Source organism: Pyricularia grisea (assembly GCF_004355905.1).
Source record: "Pyricularia grisea strain NI907 chromosome Unknown Pyricularia_grisea_NI907_Scaffold_2, whole genome shotgun sequence".
Lineage (NCBI taxonomy): Eukaryota > Fungi > Ascomycota > Sordariomycetes > Magnaporthales > Pyriculariaceae > Pyricularia > Pyricularia grisea.
Genome location: NW_022156717.1, coordinates 1,869,196 through 1,888,520, shown reverse-complemented (window position 1 = coordinate 1,888,520; position 19,325 = coordinate 1,869,196). Strand labels below are relative to the sequence as shown.

Below are 19,325 nucleotides of genomic sequence, written 5' to 3'. Positions count from 1 at the left end.
CAAGGCTGTGATAAATATACCGAAGAAGCGAATGATGTAAAAGATCTAGACGGTGAGATCGATGCTTTGAAAAAAGAAAAAGAATAAACGCCAAATAAAATACGCTATAACCCTCCGACCCCGTATGATGCAGATGTATTGTAGCCTGCAAAACAAAGGAAAAGAACAAATAAAATATATCATAGATTGCTTAAACGGACAGGACATAATTGCCCGGGCCGATCTTGCCTGCCATAAGCAGTCCAAGCTCCCGCATGCGCTCGGCGCCTTTGCCAGGAGCGGGACGTTTCTCTTGGGCGAGACCCTTCCTGGCGCGATTGCACTGCTGGCGCGAAAGCTTTTCCCGACGACGCTGACGGCGCTGCTCGAGGCCCTTGACAATGTCAATGGCACCACGAACATGACGCTTATCCTTGTGCGAAGTGGTTGACTTCTTGCGCTGCTGAGCGTGCTGATGTTGAGTTTTGAGGTGGGTAAAAATAGCAGGAGCCCGAGGAAGGGACTTGGTATGAGTCAACCCAGGGCGGAAAGCAAGTGACTTGAAAACGAGTCCTTGTCCTCCAATGGGCGAGCCTTGAGGCGATGCACTCGCCATGGGTGGCGGTGGGGATCGCATGCGGCGGGGAGGCGATTGCCTATCGAAGAGACGACGAGGCGGCGGAGACCTGCCGCGGGCCCTGGGAGGAGGAGAATGCATCCGCCTGGGAGAGGTGACCTTCTTCTTGGAACGGTCGTGGCGTTCGTCGCCCTCGTGGTCCAGATCCTCCAGCTCGCCATGAAGCCACACATGTTCATCACTGATGCGGTGGAGTGGCTTGAAAGCCTCGTCGTCATCGTCATCCTCGGGGTCTGATGTCGGAAAGCTAGGGTCGAAATCCTGAGGAATAAGTCTGAGCTTCTCTTGCCTCTTGGCTGCTATGCATGACATGTACTCGTCCTCAAGAGGCCGGTCCTCGTCAAGAGTACCGCAAACAAAGTCGGTGCTGTCGGGAAGCTCAGGAGTACCAGGCCGTCGGGTGGTGCGTGGAGAAGAGCGAGGGATCCTGATACGGTTCTGCAGAGTGCACCCGGGGGAGAAGGCTGATGAGTCTGACATGTTACCAAGGGATTGGCCAATCGACATCCGACGCGAGAGCGAAGCGATGGCGGTCTTGGAGCCACTGGAAGTACCGGGCCACCACAGAACCAACTCATCGTCTTCGTCGTCCGAATCGGCAAACCCGACTTCTTCATCGGTACGGTAACCTTCGGATTCGGGCTCTGAGCCATATGCAGACTCTTCGTCGTCAAGATCCAAATCTTCCTCATCCTCGTCCTCTTCATCGTCATCGGCATCCTCGTCTTCCAAGTCATCTGCGGCTTCATCATCGTTGGCATCGTCCTCCGCCTCCTCCTGTTCGGCCTCCTCCTCAGCCTCCTTGCCCAGCTTGCGAATTGCCAACTCCTTGACCAAAATGTCGTCAATCGTCAGCTTACGCCTTGAAGTCGTCTCATCTTGTCTGATCCAGTCATCATCTTGAACCTCGTCACTGGCAAACTCATGAAAGCGAGAGCCCTCGGCTTGCAGGTCCTTAGAATCAGCAGTAAACCAACCCTTGCGAGTGGCCACAGGACTGTTTGATGAGCGCTTGGGAGTGACGGAGCGGGCAGAGCGCGAGTTTGCTGAAGGTGAGCGGTATTTCTTGATTGTAGGCGGCGTCGACAAGGTCGCTGGTGGTGGCGTGTTCCGGACAGGCTTAGTCTGTTCGGTAGTAGGGCGAGAGTTACAGGCGAACCGGATGCTCGACTTCTTCTGGGGCACTTCTGCAGTAACGGGCTTGGGAGCAGGCGCAGCGATGACAGGCGCAGGTCGGGGAGCGGCGCAAGCAAAGGAAATGCACCTCTTCTTCTCCTCCTTACGGGGGGCCTGAGCTGTAGACTCAAACACCTCCTTCTGGGGAAGGCGAGGGCTGGGGGAGCTGGTCCTGGCGGGGGTGGTCAAGCCAGTGTCGCAGGTGTATTCGGCAGTGGAGGCGATGCTGATGGTGCTAGCGAAAGATCGTCGTCTTCTTGAGGGCTTGATGGGTGAGTAGTTGTCATACGAGTCGTCCTCGGAAGGGCTTTGGAGAGCCTTGGTGAGGAGCGAGGCGCTCTCGGGTACCTTGGTTACTGCCGACTTCTGGAACTTCTTGGTTGCGGGAGACATGCCGAGGGGCTTTAAGTCGGGCTCGTCTGCGTCAGGAGCGGCCTCGTCTTCACTGACGATCTCGTTGGAGGCGTGCGCGCTCCACGCAAGAACATTCGACGTGGCCTTGTCGTGTATCCTGTGGCTCAACATGGTGAACTGGGTCTTGTAGGCTTGAGCTTAGGTTGAAAAGTAAATTATGTTTTGAAGATTGTTGCTGGTGATGTAGAGTTTCTGAAGGATGTTTGTGGCGGCGATGTCGTATATGATATTGAAACACTGAGAGTATGATGAGCTGAGGGTTACACAGGCAGTGAGAACTTGTGTGCAGTTGGTCGGCAATGTTGATGTCAACAAGCTATACTGAGTGCAACAGTGCTTGGTGTTGGTGTCCAAAACGGACCGTGTCACTATAACTGGAGAGACATATTCAAGGGCAAGAGAATCGTCGAGGCGAAGGGATTAAAGGATTTGAGAGAGTAGTAAGACTCTGGTGATACCAGAGAACACAAAAAATTGTCGGCCGTGCTATGGCTTGGCAGTATGGTGTTGGGCTTATTTTATGAGGCGAAGTGAATTGGAGGAAGGGATGGTTTTTGGCAGTGTGGGTAAATTATAGGATAGGGTCGAAGAAATCTGGAAGCAATGGAGGGTGTGAAGGTTGTGCGCGTCGCAGGAGTTATTTAGTGGTTCAGGCGAAAACGACGGTTGCAGAGTCCGTCGACCGTCAAGCAAAGTGGTGGGTTGCCCCTCCGTCCCCCTGGCTGGGTCGGGTGGTCCCTGTCCTACTTTACTAGTGGAGGCTTTTTTTTGCCGCTTAGGACCCTGTCCCCTGTTACTTGCAAAGTGACGTCGCTACTAAAAGCGGATAAGCAGATGGGGGCGCAGGCCTTGAATGCTTGGAAACGGCGATCCAAATTGTCGCACGGATATGAATAGAAAATAGGGTACTGTAGAAGTGTTTCAAGCAAATATATCTCAAAAGTCGAAGCTTGAAAGAGAATTGAGGAAATCAAGTAGAAGGTGGCGGACTGGAACGCAACCTTGATTTATGGATTGAGCACCTTGTAAGGCACCTCAGGTAGGTAGGTAGATGTTTCTAGCTGATACCTGTTGGCGGTAGGTATTAATCTGTAAAGACAGCCAAGAAAAATCCCGTCTTTTTTGCCGCAAAACGGAACCAGCGGAGATGCATGTGGTGACCAGCTGGTAAGATGGAACGACGCAATTTAGTATTACGGTAGTACTGAACAGCGTTCAATTAGACGGGCTGACGCGGGCGCTAAAACGGTGGGTTCGGAAACGGTGGAAAGTCAAGTCACACTCAGTCATGGCCTCAGGCATGATTGGATGGATGGATGGAGACAGCGCAAAAAAAAAAAAAAAAAAAAAAAAAAACAGACTCTCGTCCCACTGGAGCTTCTCAATTTCGCTTCAGGCTTGCTGGGTACTGGGAGAAAAGCAGTGGGAAGAGTGCACAGGCCACACCATGGAAAACTCGAGCCCCATCCAACGTTCCCGACAACAAATCTCAAGGGGATCGGGTTCCGAGGTTCCAGCGATGCAAGCCAAGCCGGACTTGCGAGAGGGATTCCCAACCATCTGCATCCATTGTCCGACAGCCGCCTAGTGTTTAGATGGAGATGCCAGCAAATGAGCAAAAGCTCGGCCTTGAAATTGGCAGTCTCCTGTTTGTTGGAATGTTCTCCAGGCCCCCGTAGTCAAGGGAAGAGATTTCAGCGGTCAAGAAATAAATCACTCCGTAAGCAATTGCCCAATAATTTTCAAGACTGTTCGAGACCCTCCGTTTCTACCCGCTTACGGACAAAATTTTCACAATTTTGTTGTGGTCAAGTCATGGCTCATTCTCGATCAGATTGGACCCTTCTTCAATCGGAGCCCGTCGGCCAAAAGGGTCAAGAGATGTAACCACATCCTAGCAAGCCAGAAGATTCGGTCCTATGATTCCAGTCATATCCGACAATCGGGGGAGGGCATACACAAGAAGACAAAAGCTAGGATTTTGCCTTCAGCCGCTTGTTTGTTGAAAACAAAAGCCTCAGCCATGTTCTGATAGTTTGCCTCCGGATCATATCCAATCGCTGGGCTTACCGTCATGCCTTACGTACCCAGGTATGCTGTAAAGGTCGAGGATGACTGATTATTAGAAACGCCACGCTTAGAATCATCTACTCAGCCGCCACTGACAGCGAGAATTGTAAATGATCTCATTTGCCCAGAAACCATCCGCTTTCTTTGTTTCTGCCTTATTGAGAAAAAAAAATCAAAAACTGCCAAGACCGTTTTGACCGAAGTCTACTACAAAAAATCATTGCTTGTTTGGCTTGTGTATATCGTACGAATGCTCAATAGTGTTTTTGCCAAGCCATTACACAGACAGCTGCCGCCCGAAACGGTGCTCGGAAGTCATATGGAAGACGGTGTGTTGACTGCGCGATGGTGGCTTGCAGAGCTTGCAGATCCTGCACATCACTCACAGTCGCCTGCCTCTACCACTAATCCTTCCGTCTCAAACATGAAGCTTGGAAGTATGCACGCACAGGCACTTGTACGCTCCCTGCCAATTGAGACTGCAGGTATATTTGGCTGGGTAAGGTACGTATACCTTGGTTTGCATAGATACCACTAGTGTAAGTGAGGTACCGGCGACTAAGGATGGAGCACATGCATTGCATTCGTGGGGTTCCATTGCATTTAGGTGGGTGTGGCTGGCTAGCTGTGTTGCTCACAAGGCAAAGGCAAGGGGGGGGCAGCACAACACAGCTTGCTTTTGTTTTGCTCCCTCCTGTGTGGATTTTGCTTTCAATTTTCAAGCCATTCCACTGCTGTGCTACTAGCGAGCATGAATATCCCGCCCACAGCAGGGCACTCAAACACCCCATCACGACTCGTTAGCGATCCAGGCAGCACCGTCTTCCGGTTTCTGATCTAAAAACGAACGCGACTGGCGTAAAACCCTCCGATGTACCCTCATAATTGTATCCACATTGCAAAAATACACCTTGGCACCCAGAGAAGCCCTTGCTTTTTTGACCCTTTACTTGCCTTTTAGCCGACAGATTGAGATTGATTCCCTAGCTGTAAATCATACCTACAGTACCTACCTTATTTTGTGTATCCGTATAGCTTACCGGCGCTGTGCCATGTCACACAAATGTTCAGCAGCGCCATCAGCATCACACACTAACGCAGCGTCGACCTCCTCCGGAACAGCCCCGCGCCTTTGCCGGTAGTACAGCAGGATTAGAATGTAGAAGCTAGCCCATCAACCTCAGATTCGTTTGGTCCTGTTTTGTTGACACGTGCTGGCTGCTTGTGCTAAATCACGCTCAGAAGGTCCTTGGAAGACTTCGTCGAAGCGTCCATCATCGGGTACTACGTGGGGGGTTTTGATTGTGAATGGGATGGTACTGTAGTGTAGGCAATCTTGCTTCTTTGTGGTGCGCCCGTTGCTAGTCACGCACTGGCAGCGTGACCATGATCGGCACCGTCACCGCGCAGCAGTTTGCAATTTGCTCCTTGTTTCCAAGGCTTTGATGGCTTCAAACTTGTCGAGTTGGGCCTAGTCGCGTATGCATGGCCCCCTCTATGGTGAGACTTGCAAATGACAAAGTAGATGCAGATGCAACTGTCTCTTTTCTATTTCTCTCCTTGCTGGTTTCCTTCCTCCTTCTACTACTTTTCAAAACAAACAACCGACCTTGGTTGGCCAGGCGGACCCCCTCTCCATTTACACGGGCAGTCTCACTTTCGGTCATCCATTGGCCGTCCCCCCACACTTAGATTGCAAATCGTCGTGACCGCTGGATGAGATGCGCCAATCCTCTGCCCCTGTCCCTATCTCAGGTGTCTGAAAAGGGGGCCACGCGGCTTGCAGTCAAATGTCAACATTGGGGTTTGGTGAGGTGCAGCCAAACTACTCTCAAGAAGGGGGGGAATCCGCAGATGAATAGGTACCCAGAATACTACAGATCACCCCACGTTTCCTGCGGCAACAAATCGTCGCAGGGGAACACGTGTTGACGATGACCTGACCTTGGAAAACCCCGCATTCTAATTGCTGCATCTTGTTTCGTTCTTACTTCCTTGGTCCATACAAAGCAAGGGCAGAGGCTTTCTTCTAGGGAGAGGAGTCCTTTCATTGTGGAGGCGCAAATGCGGAGAGCATCCTCGGACGCAAGAGAGTGGGCGCACACATAAAGTATTAGTGCTCACCCCCAAAGTACTATGTATTTTTTACCTTTTGGTATCTCAGGTCGCAGGGTAATACCAGATGGGTTTTCTTTGGAATGCGGTCAAAAGACGCAATTGTGGTTCCGAGGTCATGACAGGATCCAATCATCAAACACCCAAAGATACGGTACACAATCGACCACAAACGACAACGAGCATGCACCGATGCACTGCTACAGTACAAAAGTAGTATGCAGAAAAAATAGTCAAAAGACCTCGTCTTGCGAAACCCTATTTCCACTTGCACGTTATTTGTACAATAGTGATTGGATGGCACAAGTGGCGCGATGGCGTTCAGCAGGAAAATAGGGAGGGATATCGGCACTTTAGTTGCTACCCATCGGAGCGGTGAAGACAGGATGACAGTTTGACGGTGGAGGCGGAGGCGGAGACAGGGAGTTCTGTGTTGGATCGGTTCTTTTTCCCGAGCTTTACTTCTTTTGCTATATCTTTTCTTTTCAATCGGACCGTTTTGCATATTGCAAACGGAGGTCGCAGCGAGTCGTTACATTGCAGCAGTGAGAGAGAAAAAAAAAAAAAAAAAAAAAAAAAAAAAAAAAAAAAAAAAAAAAAAAAAAATAGAAGCTCCAATCCAACAATCCCACCGTCGGACTTGGGTGATCCATCGGCTGTATCCAGTAGTAAGCATCGACTGCCACCTCATCTCATCAGCGCTGCCTTGAACGCCGGCCTAGCCAGCCACCCTCGGTCCAAGGCTCCCAAATTGGCGGTCTGCGGATACAGTACGGTCTACTTTACTCCCTTAACACTACTACCTACGGATTATACCGCACAATGAATGTAGTTGATTAGTGTTCTAGCAGCAGCAGGCAACTTTTGTTCCCGAGAACCGTCGACGGATCTATTTCCACCGCTAGTGTGCCATTTATTCGGAGGTCAGCCTGTATTTACCTGACTAGTCTAGTCTTAGGGGCGGGTGTGATTATTCCTAGGGTGACAGGGTCAACTACATCCTTGGCACCACACCTGCTCGGGATTTCCTGCGCACTACTGCGTATACCTAGTACTTCGTAGTATTCCAATATGTATGGCAGATTTCGGACTTTTTAGTGTGCAAAAAATAGTCAGTGGCCCCGTCGCCAACCAGGGCTTGAATTAGCGCATAGTTTTTACTCCCTTCAGGACAATACTGGCGATCGCTTGCAAACGGTTTCAACCCCAGACCAGGAGCCCAGTTCTTCTTTTCCTGGCCCCACTCGAAGTCCAGATAATCCATCATATGTTCATCAAAGTGATACCTTGATACCATACCCTCTACTATATGCCCGCCAGGGTATTCCCGTCAAAGTTTCGATTGCCATAAGTAGTAAAAGCGAGCGAAAGCATAACGGTCTTGAGGCATTATAGGGAGGGCAGACTGGAAAGGGCCGCCACTAAAAGCTTACTCGACTTTGTGTATCTTGGCGTTGGGTCTTGGCGAGGGCTGTCAATTCGTCTGATATGCGACGACTCCTATTTCTGGCATTCTATTCTCAAAATATGGACCCTGAAATCCCCAAGATTGTCGCGGGTGTAACTTGCTTCTGCAGTCTTTATATTTTAACATGGCACACGATTTATTTATTATTGTTTCGCCTTCGGCTACAGCCTTGGCTTTAAACAGATCCCGGCGGAAATGCAAGCCTCTGCACAAACAAGGTGGTGCATGAACTTGTCTGACTTGACGATGGTCAATTGACAAGTAGATCGACTATTTACTTGGCATGTCTGTTTTGGTGGGAAAACTTTGGACTTTGGGCTGCCTTGGCTTTATTTAATTTTTATTGATATTTTTACTTTTTTTTTTTTTTTTTTTTTTTTTTAATTCCTAGCCGCCCTCAGCGCTCGGCCGGATTCGCCAGCTCCAGAAATTTCTCGTGACCTGTCTTCTCCTTTGATTTGCCCTCTGGTTGTTTGTGTGCCTTGTTGGCGGAATCCTGCAACCATGGTAACCAGCTCATCTATGATGAGATGGCATTGCCTCTGTGGGGGGATAAAAGTCGGACAGACGAAACGGCCGCACAGATGCTTACGGTACAGGGACAGTATATTGTCAAGGCGCACACTTCGGAGATGCAAGATGGAAGTACGGGGTAGGTCCAGTGACGATCTCTTATGTCATCAGATCCTAAGAAAAATTGCACTGCCACACTGTGATACCCAAGCCTCACTGTATGCGCCTCATATCAGGTGATAGCCTCAGCTTGGCAGAGTAAGAGAGCCTCAGCATTGCTCGTGCAAAGTCACGTGGTGAGATTGACGCTCGGCCCGGCAAATTGCGAAAGCTTTCGTCGATGGTCCAACGACGTGCCAGCAATAAGGTACACGACTGCAAACAAAGTCGACGCAACAACGCCCGCCAGTCAATTGACCGCCGACACAACCATGAACTCCCTTCGCGTCGCCAGAACAGTCCTCAGGGCCCGCCCGGCCGCCATCCGGGTCCCTCTGCAGAGGAGAGGGTACGCTGAGGCCGTTGCCGACAAGGTGCGTTCGTGTTTTTACCCTTCGGAGAGCTTCGGGGAGCTGTAGTATTTTTTTTATTTTTTTGCTTCACGATTCGTATATAGCTCAACCAATGTTTACTAACCCGTGTCAATGTCAATTGCAAAATAGATCAAGCTGAGCTTGTCGCTTCCTCACCAGGTATGAAAGATTAAACGCTACTCGTCCGCGTCTTGGATTTCGATTAAACAAATGTTCCCCCCGGAATATCTCGGACACCGGAACCTCGTAGCGCATAATTGAAAGCTAATCGACGCAACAAACACATCGATACAGTCCATCTACAAGTCCCAGGATGTCGTGCAGGTCAACATCCCCGCCGAGTCGGGTGAGATGGGTGTCCTCGCCAACCACGTTCCCTCAATTGAGCAGCTGAAGCCCGGTCTGGTTGAGGTCGTTGAGGAGAGCGGCAGCAAGCAGTTCTTCCGTATGTGGACACAGAAACACCTCAAGCTAGGATACTTGACTTAAATTTAAATAACCTGCGGTTAACGAGACATGACCACTACAGTTGCCGGAGGATTCGCCATCGTCCAGCCCAACTCCAGCATGAGCATCAACGCCACCGAGGGTTTCCCTCTTGAGGACTTCAGCGCCGAGGCCGTTAAGGCACAGATCGCCGAGGCCACCAAGGTTGCGAACGGTAACGGAAGCGAGCAGGATATTGCTGAGGCTAAGATTGAGTTGGAGGTAAGAAATGCCCTGCATGCCAACTTTGTTTCCCTGAATGCTTGAGTGCTAACGTTTTGTCGATACAGGTTCTGGAGAGTCTGCAGGCTGTCCTCAAATAGACTGGTTTTATAGACGTCCCACGGATTGTCGTTGTAACATACTGCGAATAGCAAAAAAGACTCGTTTGTTATCGTTACCATCGCCGCAGAACCAAGGAGATCATGGCGCTGTTACCTGCTTGTCACAATTTATTCAATATAATTCCTCTATGTCGGCATTATGCTCTTTTCAATGTTACAATTGCTACACGTGGCGTCGCATGTCCAGACCAAAAAGGCTAGGTACCTTACTTATATTGGACATAAATACGTCGATCATCCTGACGCGGGAGAGTCTTTGATGGATTTGGAAGGAACTCGAGCTCTAGGCTGTTAACTTTCTCAGGTCGCTATTACCCTAAAACCGACGCAGGACTCAACGGGAAGGTAAAATCGAGATGCTATACAAAACAGCTTCCGCAAGTCAGTGCAGGGAGACTGCTCCTCATCACTACTACGGCAGCTCGTATTTGACGAGCTTCCCGAATTCCCGGACAACAATCATTGCTCGGCACAAGTTCTTCCTCCACAGCTTCTGTACTTTGAGAACCTTGACTTTCAACTCCTCTATCAATACTGGGGCTTTACATTACTGCGCTTAGCAGACGGGAACCGACCGACCTCATAGCAGCTCCTAGATGATACCCATGGCGACAGCAAGACCCCGAATCTGCCATATCTGCAGCGTCACCACATGCTTCCGAAATTTCTGCCACTCGTGCGGCCACGCACTTTGTCCGACTTGTCTATGCGAGATCCCCACCGACGCTGCCGACACTCACAAAGCTTTTGTCGCCAACAACTACGCGCACCCGGCCATGGAAGGCGGCGTCGAATACATAAGCCACGACAGGACGCCACCCGGCGAACCCACTGCTGTCGAATATGCCTCTACAGCACGGTCTTTGCTCGCCAATCCTGAGGGTGTAAAGTCACAAATGCCGGCGGGTGGTGGTGAACGCCTAGCGCCAAACTTTTATTTCTTACCTTGGTTCAACCCCATCAAACAGCTTGGCGGCAGCCTTTCCAATAACCCGTTTATCTTGGCCGATCAGAAGATGGCTCGAATATCGGCGCAGGCGGAGTCGACGCCGAATATAAACGAGCGCGTCGCGGCGTCCGAGTCGCGGCATATGTCGAGATGGCATGGTACTGACGCCGAATCACTTGCAGAACCACTGCGCAAATACCAGCATAGGCACGACGAGAAGCGCAAAGTTGAGGATAACGATGAGGGGCGCTGGTCGTTCACTCCCGAAACTATCGAGATCCGATCCAAACTTTCATCACCTATTCATCCCAAGGCACCCACAAAGGCAGTGAAGCCGCGGCATGAGGAATGGGGATACATCCAAGGTACTGGTGATGAAAACACACCTGGAAACAGTGGCATCCTTGCGGAGCCTGGTGTTAGCAGGAGACCGGACAGTGAGCAATCCCGGGAAATACTGCTCAGAAAGACCTCGCGGGGGTTCGTACCTGTGGATTCCAGGTCACAGTCGTACTGCAGCGTTGACGAGCAACCACTTTTGGGGGTGGAGGAAGCACCAACAAGCCATACGCCTGAAAGTGAGATGTTACGAGCAGAGAAGGTTGATAGGCATGTCAAGGCTGCCGACGTCGCTCCTGTTGTTGACAGTAAAACTGCTCTGAAGTGGCTTCAGAATGGAAATGACCATACAACAGCTCCCTCGACGGTCGAGAGCTTCACTACAGCCTTCCAGGCCCATCCCAATCCCAGATTTCTGGGGAAGCGCCATAGTCCCGCGTCGTCTGAAACCAGAATCCGTCGCGAAGTAGACAGCATCAGTATGCGGAGAAGGTCCAAGGGCTCAGACTACCCGGACACTTCTCTTGAACCTTCGACTAGCGTCCGGAGTCGTCAGGATACACAGGCAACTGTTCGACTCGTTGGCGAAGGCAAAGACAAGGATGCGTTCGAGAGCTATGGCGCCGAGCCGTCTCTGGTGAGCGCCCAGTTAGATCGCAAGCAGCGTCTCCAACAGGCACGGGAGCAAATCTATGCATTGGGCCAGAGCTTCCAAGAACTCCAGCAGACCATTGAACTGCGAAATAAACAGGCATCGGGCGGTTATAAAAAGATTTCGGACGAGAATGGACGACAGACCTCGGAACAGACGCTCGAGAGGGAGCGGCTAACGCCTGCTGCATTAAATCCTGGTCTTGGTCGTGGCAGGCAACAGTTAACTCCTAGGGCTGAGCCAGAGCAGCGGCTTGATGTAGTCGAGAATGAAAGTGACGAAAAAGCCAGATTTGAGGAACAACTCGACGCGATCCATCGACAGCAGCAGCATCACACGTTGAACGAGGGGCCAACGGTGAGCAACGAGATAAACGACGCCTACTACGATGACAATCACGAGTGCATCTGGAAGGCCCGATACCTAGCGCTCAGTACCGAGGTGCACCAGTTGCGGGAAATGATGTCAGAAAGGCAGTCCTTGTCGTCTGCTTCAGCCAAGGCTGTCGCCAGTGGGATTGAGGACACGGATAGTAACTTTGGGCTAGAGGGTCTGACCATTGTTATGCACTTGAAAGGAAAGGATGATTTGGTTATCAATACAGACCTAAGGGAGAGGTGAGTATTCGCAGTAGAATTTTAGCTTGGGTTTGTTTCCATGCTTAACCATTTGCTTCATTCATAATAATATAGTCTGTTCAAAGGAAAGGTTACTCTGATCCTGTATTACCATTCCATCTCTCATAACAGGGAGATATTAGTCTTAGTAAAAGCACGCTTAGCTGGATTGTTTTACACGCCTAAGAAAGGTCTTTCTTCCGCATTGTGTTTATTTGACTTGCTGCGTAGCTTTCATGGTAGGTCTACGGAGGTGATGTTATGCTCAAAACGGATGATCTCGCATCAAAGCCATCGAAAAACTCAAGAATCGCAAATGTTCGGCAGCTTGACCTCCATCGCTTTTGCAAAGTACTGCTGTTAATCCCGGACGTGCCATCCCATCCATTTGCGCGTCGTTTCAACTTCAAAAACGCGGCTCCTTGCAAGTCCTGCACCTGGTCTTGTTGGCCACGCGATCGTAGCAGCCCATGGCTCCGTTCCTGTTGAAGACGATATCATCTGCCGGAAGAAATCAGTTAGTTCACATATATCTTTTGGACAAAGCAAAAGAGACAAAGGATCATACCGAGTTCAACGTGGCTTTCGTCCTTTAGGTCACCGGATCCATCCGAGCACCTGCAATTGAACCTGCCCTTCTCCGAGTCCTTGTCGAGCTTGCACTCATGGCATGATCCGGAGAATTTTCCACTTGAGGAATAGCTCCCTGTCAGTCAGTGATACTGTTGCTATTGCAAGGATATGTTCGAATCGGCGACGACCCTAACTTACTCTGGTGCAAATGCCAGCCGACCTCCGTTGTTTGTGAGGCACCAATCGAGGTTCAAGCTGCGTTTGATGTTAGTGGTCGGTTTGAATACAGAATCCCATGGAAGAAAATGAAAAGGGAGGAGCAGTGCCTTACGTGGAATAGTCATAGCCGTAGATCTCGTACTTCTCGTTGGTGCAAGTGGTACCGAGGTATTTCTTGTCGTCGAGGCTGGCGCCACCGAGGAAGCACGTTTTGGTGAAGCCGCCCTCTGCATTGACAATGGGGAGGAGAAGAGCCAGTGCAGCCAGTTTGAGGACTGGAGGAAACATCTTGACCACAGGTTCAGTTCTTCGCAAGAGATATCGATTAAGGGTAAAGACGAGGCTGGAGGATTGAGCGAGTTTGTTGTGAATGATGGGCGGCATGTATGAATGTTCGTACATGGAAGAGATGTGAGGGTATGCGCTGAGGTCAAGAGGTGTTGCAGAAAATGACAGTTCAAGAACGAGTAGGTGATAATTTGTGTGCGATAAACTGGACCCCCTCTTTAGAAGTCTTCATCGTTTGGAACGTGCTCATGCTATAAAACTTCTGCCACGCAACTTCCTGATCCGGGAGCACCGGTACCATCTACGGTAGGTACCTACCTGCCTCACACAATTAGCTGTACAAAGCATGGAAGATAATCAATCCCCTCCGCAATCACAAAATGGCTTCTTCACTCATTTATTTGCACCCTCTACCGTCGCTACCTCACTCTCAACAATTCGCAACTGGCCAGAGTCATCATACCCAACTCGACCTCCATTGACTGCGCGCCTCAGCTCATCAGACAAAACATCCCTCTCGCCAGTGACAGGGTCCCAATCCCAACCCTCACGCATCCACATCCACCGTAGATACGCCCGCAGCTCCTTGTCTAGTGGCAGCACTCGCATCCACTCGGGTTGAAACTGTCCACCTTTACAGTTTCCCTTGCCTTCTCCTCGACCGAGGAGCTCGTCCCTGCAGAAGATCCGCCACGAATCTATAGCATACGGGCCATGTGTGATGTGACCAATCTCCCACGCCGACCCGAGCCCGCGCCGAACCATCTTACCTCCCACATCCCCATCTTCCTCCTCGGGCCCAAACTCCTCCCCAGCCTTGACGTCGGCCGCATCCCCTGGCCGCGGGTAGTTCTTCACGCCGTACCGCACCTCCCTCCGCGGCGGACGCTCCACCCAGATCCTGGCGTATCGCAGCATGGCCTCGCGCCTGACAACGCCCAGGCCAAGATGGCGGATCATTTCGAGCAGCTGATTCGGATCGGCGGTCGCGAATGCCTCCGGGGTCGGGTACCTGGCCACGAGCCGGCGGAACGTCGGAATGGCGGCCTTTCCGGCGGTTTTGATGAGAAGACGGACGGCGATGAGGAGTTCGAACGGCGAGTGCGCCAGCTCCTCTTGGATGAGACCAAATTTTGGTGATGTGAGGGGTGGGAAGGGTAGGCCGGAGATGGCGACGCCTCGTTTGCCTGGCGATGACCTCGGTGGTGAGTCGTCGAAGTAGCCAGATGTCAATCCCGATTTGGCTTTAAGAGGTGCTTTTGATGGCGCTGGCGCTGGCGGTGGAAGTGTGGGAGCTTTTGCTGTGCCTGAATGCTGCTGAATTTGTGTCCTTGATTCAGATGGATTATTTTGCGGAAGAGCTTTAGGTTGCAGCTTTTCTCCCGGTGCGGTAGCGACCAGAGGCTTCTTCACCCGACTCTGACTCTGGGGCAAAGTTCCCGGATTAGAACACCCATCGAGCCAAAAAGGAGACTTGACAGGACTCCTTCTCCTTGACTGCTTGACTGGATGACTTGGAGGTCGACTCTCCGACTCTTTCACGTCGCTGGGATATGTCAACTCTAGAGATTCAAAACTGCTGTAACCAAGCAGGCTGTTCAAGCAGCTCAACATTGCTTCCGAAGATGTTGTGTATCTATCCCGAGTCTCCTTTTCGTTATGAAGTTGCACATGCGAAGCAGCGCACTGCAGCATAAAGTCCCAATCCTCAGCTGGCGCCATCAAGCCAGCTTCATACAGGTCATCGACAACTTCGGAACACGCCGTCCCGGACGCTACGAGACCGGCCAGGAAGTCCAATGTCTCGTCGTCATTGACATTGAACCCATTCAGCAGGCTCCTCGCGGCATCGTGGGTGATGTGAGTAGGACGTGAGAAGGTCCTGGGCCGACCCTGTTGCTTTTCGGATCCCATTGCCACCCACGAGCTTGCCTTGTTGTTTTCAATGCAGTATAAACAAGAAATCGATCAGAAGGCTGAGTTTATTTTGTGTAGTGATGATCAAGTTAAGAAACCAAAAAAAAAAGAAGATCAATGTTCTGAGTTGTGGTGCGGCTGGGATGATCTCAGCTGGTGGCGACTTGTTGAACCACAATCATTATGCCCAACTATGGTTGATTGACGGCATCCAAGACGATATGGATGGTTGCATTTTGTCATATTTTGATGGCACATAACAGGAGTGGCTTAAGGAAGGCAATGAAAATAAATAACAAAAATTCAAAAAAGATAATACCAACTCGAATGATAATAACTGTGTGGCAATTCAAGCCCGCAAGATGGTCGCTCTTTGGCTTTGGTTTGTACTGAGTTGAGAGTTTGTTGGATGAGCCAATTATCATACAAACAAGGAAAATTCCTATCTTACATCGCAAAATAGAATCGGCCCCCCTTTGGGGAGGTAGCTTTGTCACAACCCTAAGAGACATCCCGCATCAGACAAAGCAACAAAATTCTAAGCACCTAGAGATCTACTAATGTATTCGCAGAAAATCCAGAGACTCAACAAAAGGGGAACTTGATACACTCTACACCACCCTGTGGACAACCCGGTCTAAACCTTCCCGTTGACTCGGCAGAAGAGTAGACGCGAGCCCATATAACATACAAGAGACAAGTGAAAGCAGCAGTATAGGCAAAGCCTCGGTGGTTTTTGGTCGAGGCAGAATGGCCGCCTCACTGACTTTTTGGGAATCCTTCTTCCCCCTATTTTCCTGTCTAACTCCTCCCACACCGCTCTCGCTCAACTCTATAAAGTCTTCTCACCCACCTCAAATTATAGTCTTACAACCGTTGAGGCTTCGAGTTGACCTTGGGCGGGTCGTAGACAACCTTCCTCGACTTGAGGGCGGCCCACTTGTAGCGCTTGACCCAGATGCTCATGGCGGTGAGGACGCTGGTGGCGACAAGGACCTTGAATCCCATGCGCTTGCGGTCGTCCATCTCGGGTTCGGCTGCCCAGTTGAGGAACTCGACGACGTCCTTGGCCATCTGCGAGGTGGTGGCGGGGGTCTCGTCCTCGTACTCGACAAGGTCGTCGTAGAGAACACGAGCCATGGCAATGCCGGTGCCGGGGAAGTAGGGGTTGAAGTTGAGGCCAGCGCCGACCTGGGCACCCGCAGGAGGCTCCTCAGGGTAGCCAGTCAACAGGGAGAAGATGTAGTCGCAGCCACCGTGGCGGGCCTTGACGATGAGCGACAAATCCGGGGGCAGGGCACCGTTGTTGGCGAACCGGGCGGCTTCATCGTTGGGGTACGGCGAAGGAAGGTAGTCGGAAAGCTTTCCAGGGCGCTTCTCGATCTCTCCCTGGTCGTTGGGCTCAGTGTCGTACTCGTTCTCCTCGGCAAGAGCCTTGGCCTCGTCGACGGTCAAGACGCTGCCGACAAGTGTGCGGTAGGGGACTCGGCTGAGGGAGTGGCAAGACGCGCAAACTTCTCGGTAGACCTGGAAACCACGGCGGAGTCTATTGTGCGGTTGATATTGAGGTTAGCGACTTGTGCACGCGATTCCGCACGGAATCTTGGCGATCTAAAAAAACTGGGTGTCTTACGCTTGGTGATCAAAGGTCTTGAACCATTGCTCGTGAACCCATGGGTACTTTGTTGGGTGAAGACTATATGCGCAGTTAGCTTTGATGATCTCAATCGTGTATGTGACGTGTGTTCGAGCAATCCCATATATGCCGCAATCAGTGCTCGATTGTAGCCCTTCCTTCCCGTCGGATGTTGAATTCAATCAAGTCAAAAGGCACTCACCCCTCCTCAGCAGGCGAGCCTGCGTTCGCCGTAGGCCCGTACAGGTGGTAGTACCATGCGATTGAGCCAATGGCAACGGCTGTTGACGCTGCCGCAGCGATGTTGAGCCGGACGGGGGAAGCTTCGGCTGCTGAACCGGAGCTTGATGAGATGGAACGCTGGGTAGAACGAAAGACAAGGTCAGCGAGAGGCTCTATGCGTGACGGCGAGATGATCGTATCCCTTCCGGCAAATGCTTTGCAGCCAAGTGATTGTTATGCTGGCATGCGTCGGCGTTTCGAGGAGGTCCGGAGCAAGCAAAAACAAAAGGATGCAAAATATCCACCTTCAATGTGTTGACGGCGCCATTTCTCGAAAAGGCTCGCGTCGAGGTCGAGCGCAGACACCTCGCCGCGAACATCTTGTGAGCAAAGTGAGACTGATGCTCAGCTTCGGAAGAAAAGGGATTTGGTCGGGGTGTGGCGGGACAATTGGTCGCCGATGCCGTGTTTTGCTGTCAAGTATCAAGATGGCTTCATATGAGCGTGGATGAGCGGAAAAACCAGGCAAACGTTCAGAAATGACTTTCCGCTCATTGGCTGGGCCTGGTCCGAGCTTGCTGCTGGGTGTTGCCGAAGAATTGGATACAGTGTGCATTGAGCCGGAAACTTTTCGCACCTGGCTTATCACGTGCTTTACCAGCTGATCAAACAGATGATTCGAGGAACCGGATCGGACTACGAAAGTGGCCTAGTCTTTCTACCTTACCCACCCTGCACAGATGCTTAACTTTGTCAAGAATAACCGTAGATACCAACCCTGTAGGCGGCGATTGATACCAGGACCTTTGAGGTTTGACATGGACGTGTACAGTTTACATATCTCTTTGAAAAATAATTAATTACCTACGTAATATGTATGTGGTGCTACGATCAAACCGGTCTGCTCTCGGTTCCTCAAAACATCCATAGCATCTGGGATATGCCAACCTCTTCCTCACACGTAGCAGTCTTTGTGAGATGTTGGGCATGAGTCCCTTTAATCCTTTGTATGTCTGATCTACCCGCAGAAAAACATCCCGGCCGGCACCTTATTAGGAGTTCGGCCCTTTTCAGGGAACTGTTTATTATTTCTTCCATATTACAAATGTTTTTTTTTTTTTTTTTTTTGCATCTCTCAACCTTGCGCCCACTACGGCTGTCGCAAGTACAGCATTATGCTAAGGTTCCGGTGCGAGGTGGAGTTGGTATTTAGTGGTTGGATGGATTTTGGCCTGAGGCACTCGGCGTGTCGTTCTGATACGTGAAAATCTACCACAGCCCCGTCTGAACTCTGCAGCCGCTTGATAGAGCGATACAATGTAGGCTCGTGCTGTGCACCTCTCTGTGTTTGTGTTGCGCGTCGCCTAAGGGGAGAAAAAAAAAGAGAGAGAGGGAAAAAAAAAAGGGATTGGGTGGACTCTGAACTTGGGCAACTTACAAGTAGGCGCCAGCTTCCTGCGATGTACCTAAACTGTCACCACTGTAACGTTCCCCGCACGCTGTTAGCCAGGCACAAGGGGCACAGTTGGGGGCTGCATGCTCACCGACTTTGTACCAATATAACGATTGTGCACCTGTATGTCGACGACGGAAATTTTTTATGATGATGGTGTGCCGCCAAATGCGCACCTTGATGGACAGCATATTTGCTTCTCAACAATGTTTTCCGCAGGTAGTCCAGCCTCCATCTGCATGCCGCCATCCAAGGGTACAAGGAAAAACAAAACAAAGAAAAAAAAAAAATATGTAGTCAAGATCTCGGCTGGGAGGCATGTAAGCAAGGCAAGGTAAGGCAAGGCAAGGCAAGGAAAAAAAAACAAGCAAGCAAGCTTAGACTCCATTCTTAACAGTCGCAGGACCGGGATCACAACGCCAACTGCCGGCAGCGGTCCCCAGGCACAACAATGTCAACCGCATGGACGATACTTTTGCGCACCCTCCTAGCAAGTCCTAGACCCAAAACGGCTACTGAAGGAGGTGCTCGCAACTATTTGTTGAATCAGATTGCATTGCTGCCGTGTCTGTCCATATTTGCCCGTACAACCAACCCATTTTACAGAAGTGGTTTTCGCGTGTGTGTCCCGGCCTTTAACATCCTTGACTGCGCTTTCCCGAGTCGGAAATTTCGCACGGGTGCGTGCTCGCCACTACAAGCAATTCTTCGCCACTTTTTAAACA

General features: G+C 50.8%; 6 protein-coding genes across 6 annotated transcripts; 2 read left to right on the top strand and 4 right to left on the bottom strand.

Annotated features, from left to right (window-relative positions):
• Window positions 1–190: 190 nt before the first annotated feature.
• PgNI_03134 (uncharacterized protein) lies at window positions 191–2,317 on the bottom strand (the record flags this gene model as incomplete). Its single annotated transcript, XM_031123189.1, has 1 exon — window positions 191–2,317. One exon carries the CDS (start codon window positions 2,315–2,317, stop codon window positions 191–193), a length of 2,127 nt encoding a protein of 708 aa, XP_030984050.1.
• Window positions 2,318–8,278: 5,961 nt separating this feature from the next.
• On the top strand, window positions 8,279–9,872 carry PgNI_03133 (uncharacterized protein). Its single transcript, XM_031123188.1, has 6 exons — window positions 8,279–8,511; window positions 8,609–8,905; window positions 9,035–9,064; window positions 9,200–9,350; window positions 9,435–9,613; window positions 9,682–9,872. Exons 2-6 carry the CDS (start codon window positions 8,804–8,806, stop codon window positions 9,712–9,714), a joined length of 495 nt encoding a protein of 164 aa, XP_030984053.1. The 5' UTR covers window positions 8,279–8,511; window positions 8,609–8,803; the 3' UTR covers window positions 9,715–9,872.
• Window positions 9,873–10,340: 468 nt separating this feature from the next.
• PgNI_03132 (uncharacterized protein) lies at window positions 10,341–12,296 on the top strand (the record flags this gene model as incomplete). Its single annotated transcript, XM_031123187.1, has 1 exon — window positions 10,341–12,296. The coding sequence occupies one exon, from the start codon at window positions 10,341–10,343 to the stop codon at window positions 12,294–12,296; it is 1,956 nt and encodes a 651-aa protein (XP_030984052.1).
• A 267-nt stretch (window positions 12,297–12,563) lies between these two features.
• Window positions 12,564–13,372, bottom strand: PgNI_03131 (uncharacterized protein; the record flags this gene model as incomplete). The annotated part of the gene is made up of 4 exons (XM_031123186.1): window positions 12,564–12,793; window positions 12,861–12,982; window positions 13,064–13,120; window positions 13,197–13,372. The coding sequence occupies 4 exons, from the start codon at window positions 13,370–13,372 to the stop codon at window positions 12,699–12,701; spliced, it is 450 nt and encodes a 149-aa protein (XP_030984055.1). The 3' UTR covers window positions 12,564–12,698.
• Window positions 13,373–13,765: 393 nt separating this feature from the next.
• PgNI_03130 (uncharacterized protein) lies at window positions 13,766–15,286 on the bottom strand (the record flags this gene model as incomplete). The annotated part of the gene is made up of 1 exon (XM_031123185.1): window positions 13,766–15,286. One exon carries the CDS (start codon window positions 15,284–15,286, stop codon window positions 13,766–13,768), a length of 1,521 nt encoding a protein of 506 aa, XP_030984054.1.
• Window positions 15,287–15,631: 345 nt separating this feature from the next.
• Window positions 15,632–17,660, bottom strand: PgNI_03129 (uncharacterized protein). The gene is made up of 4 exons (XM_031123184.1): window positions 17,453–17,660; window positions 17,128–17,285; window positions 16,923–16,985; window positions 15,632–16,835 (listed from the first exon to the last, which is right to left on the bottom strand). Exons 1-4 carry the CDS (start codon window positions 17,525–17,527, stop codon window positions 16,157–16,159), a joined length of 975 nt encoding a protein of 324 aa, XP_030985329.1. The 5' UTR covers window positions 17,528–17,660; the 3' UTR covers window positions 15,632–16,156.
• Window positions 17,661–19,325: the final 1,665 nt, after the last annotated feature.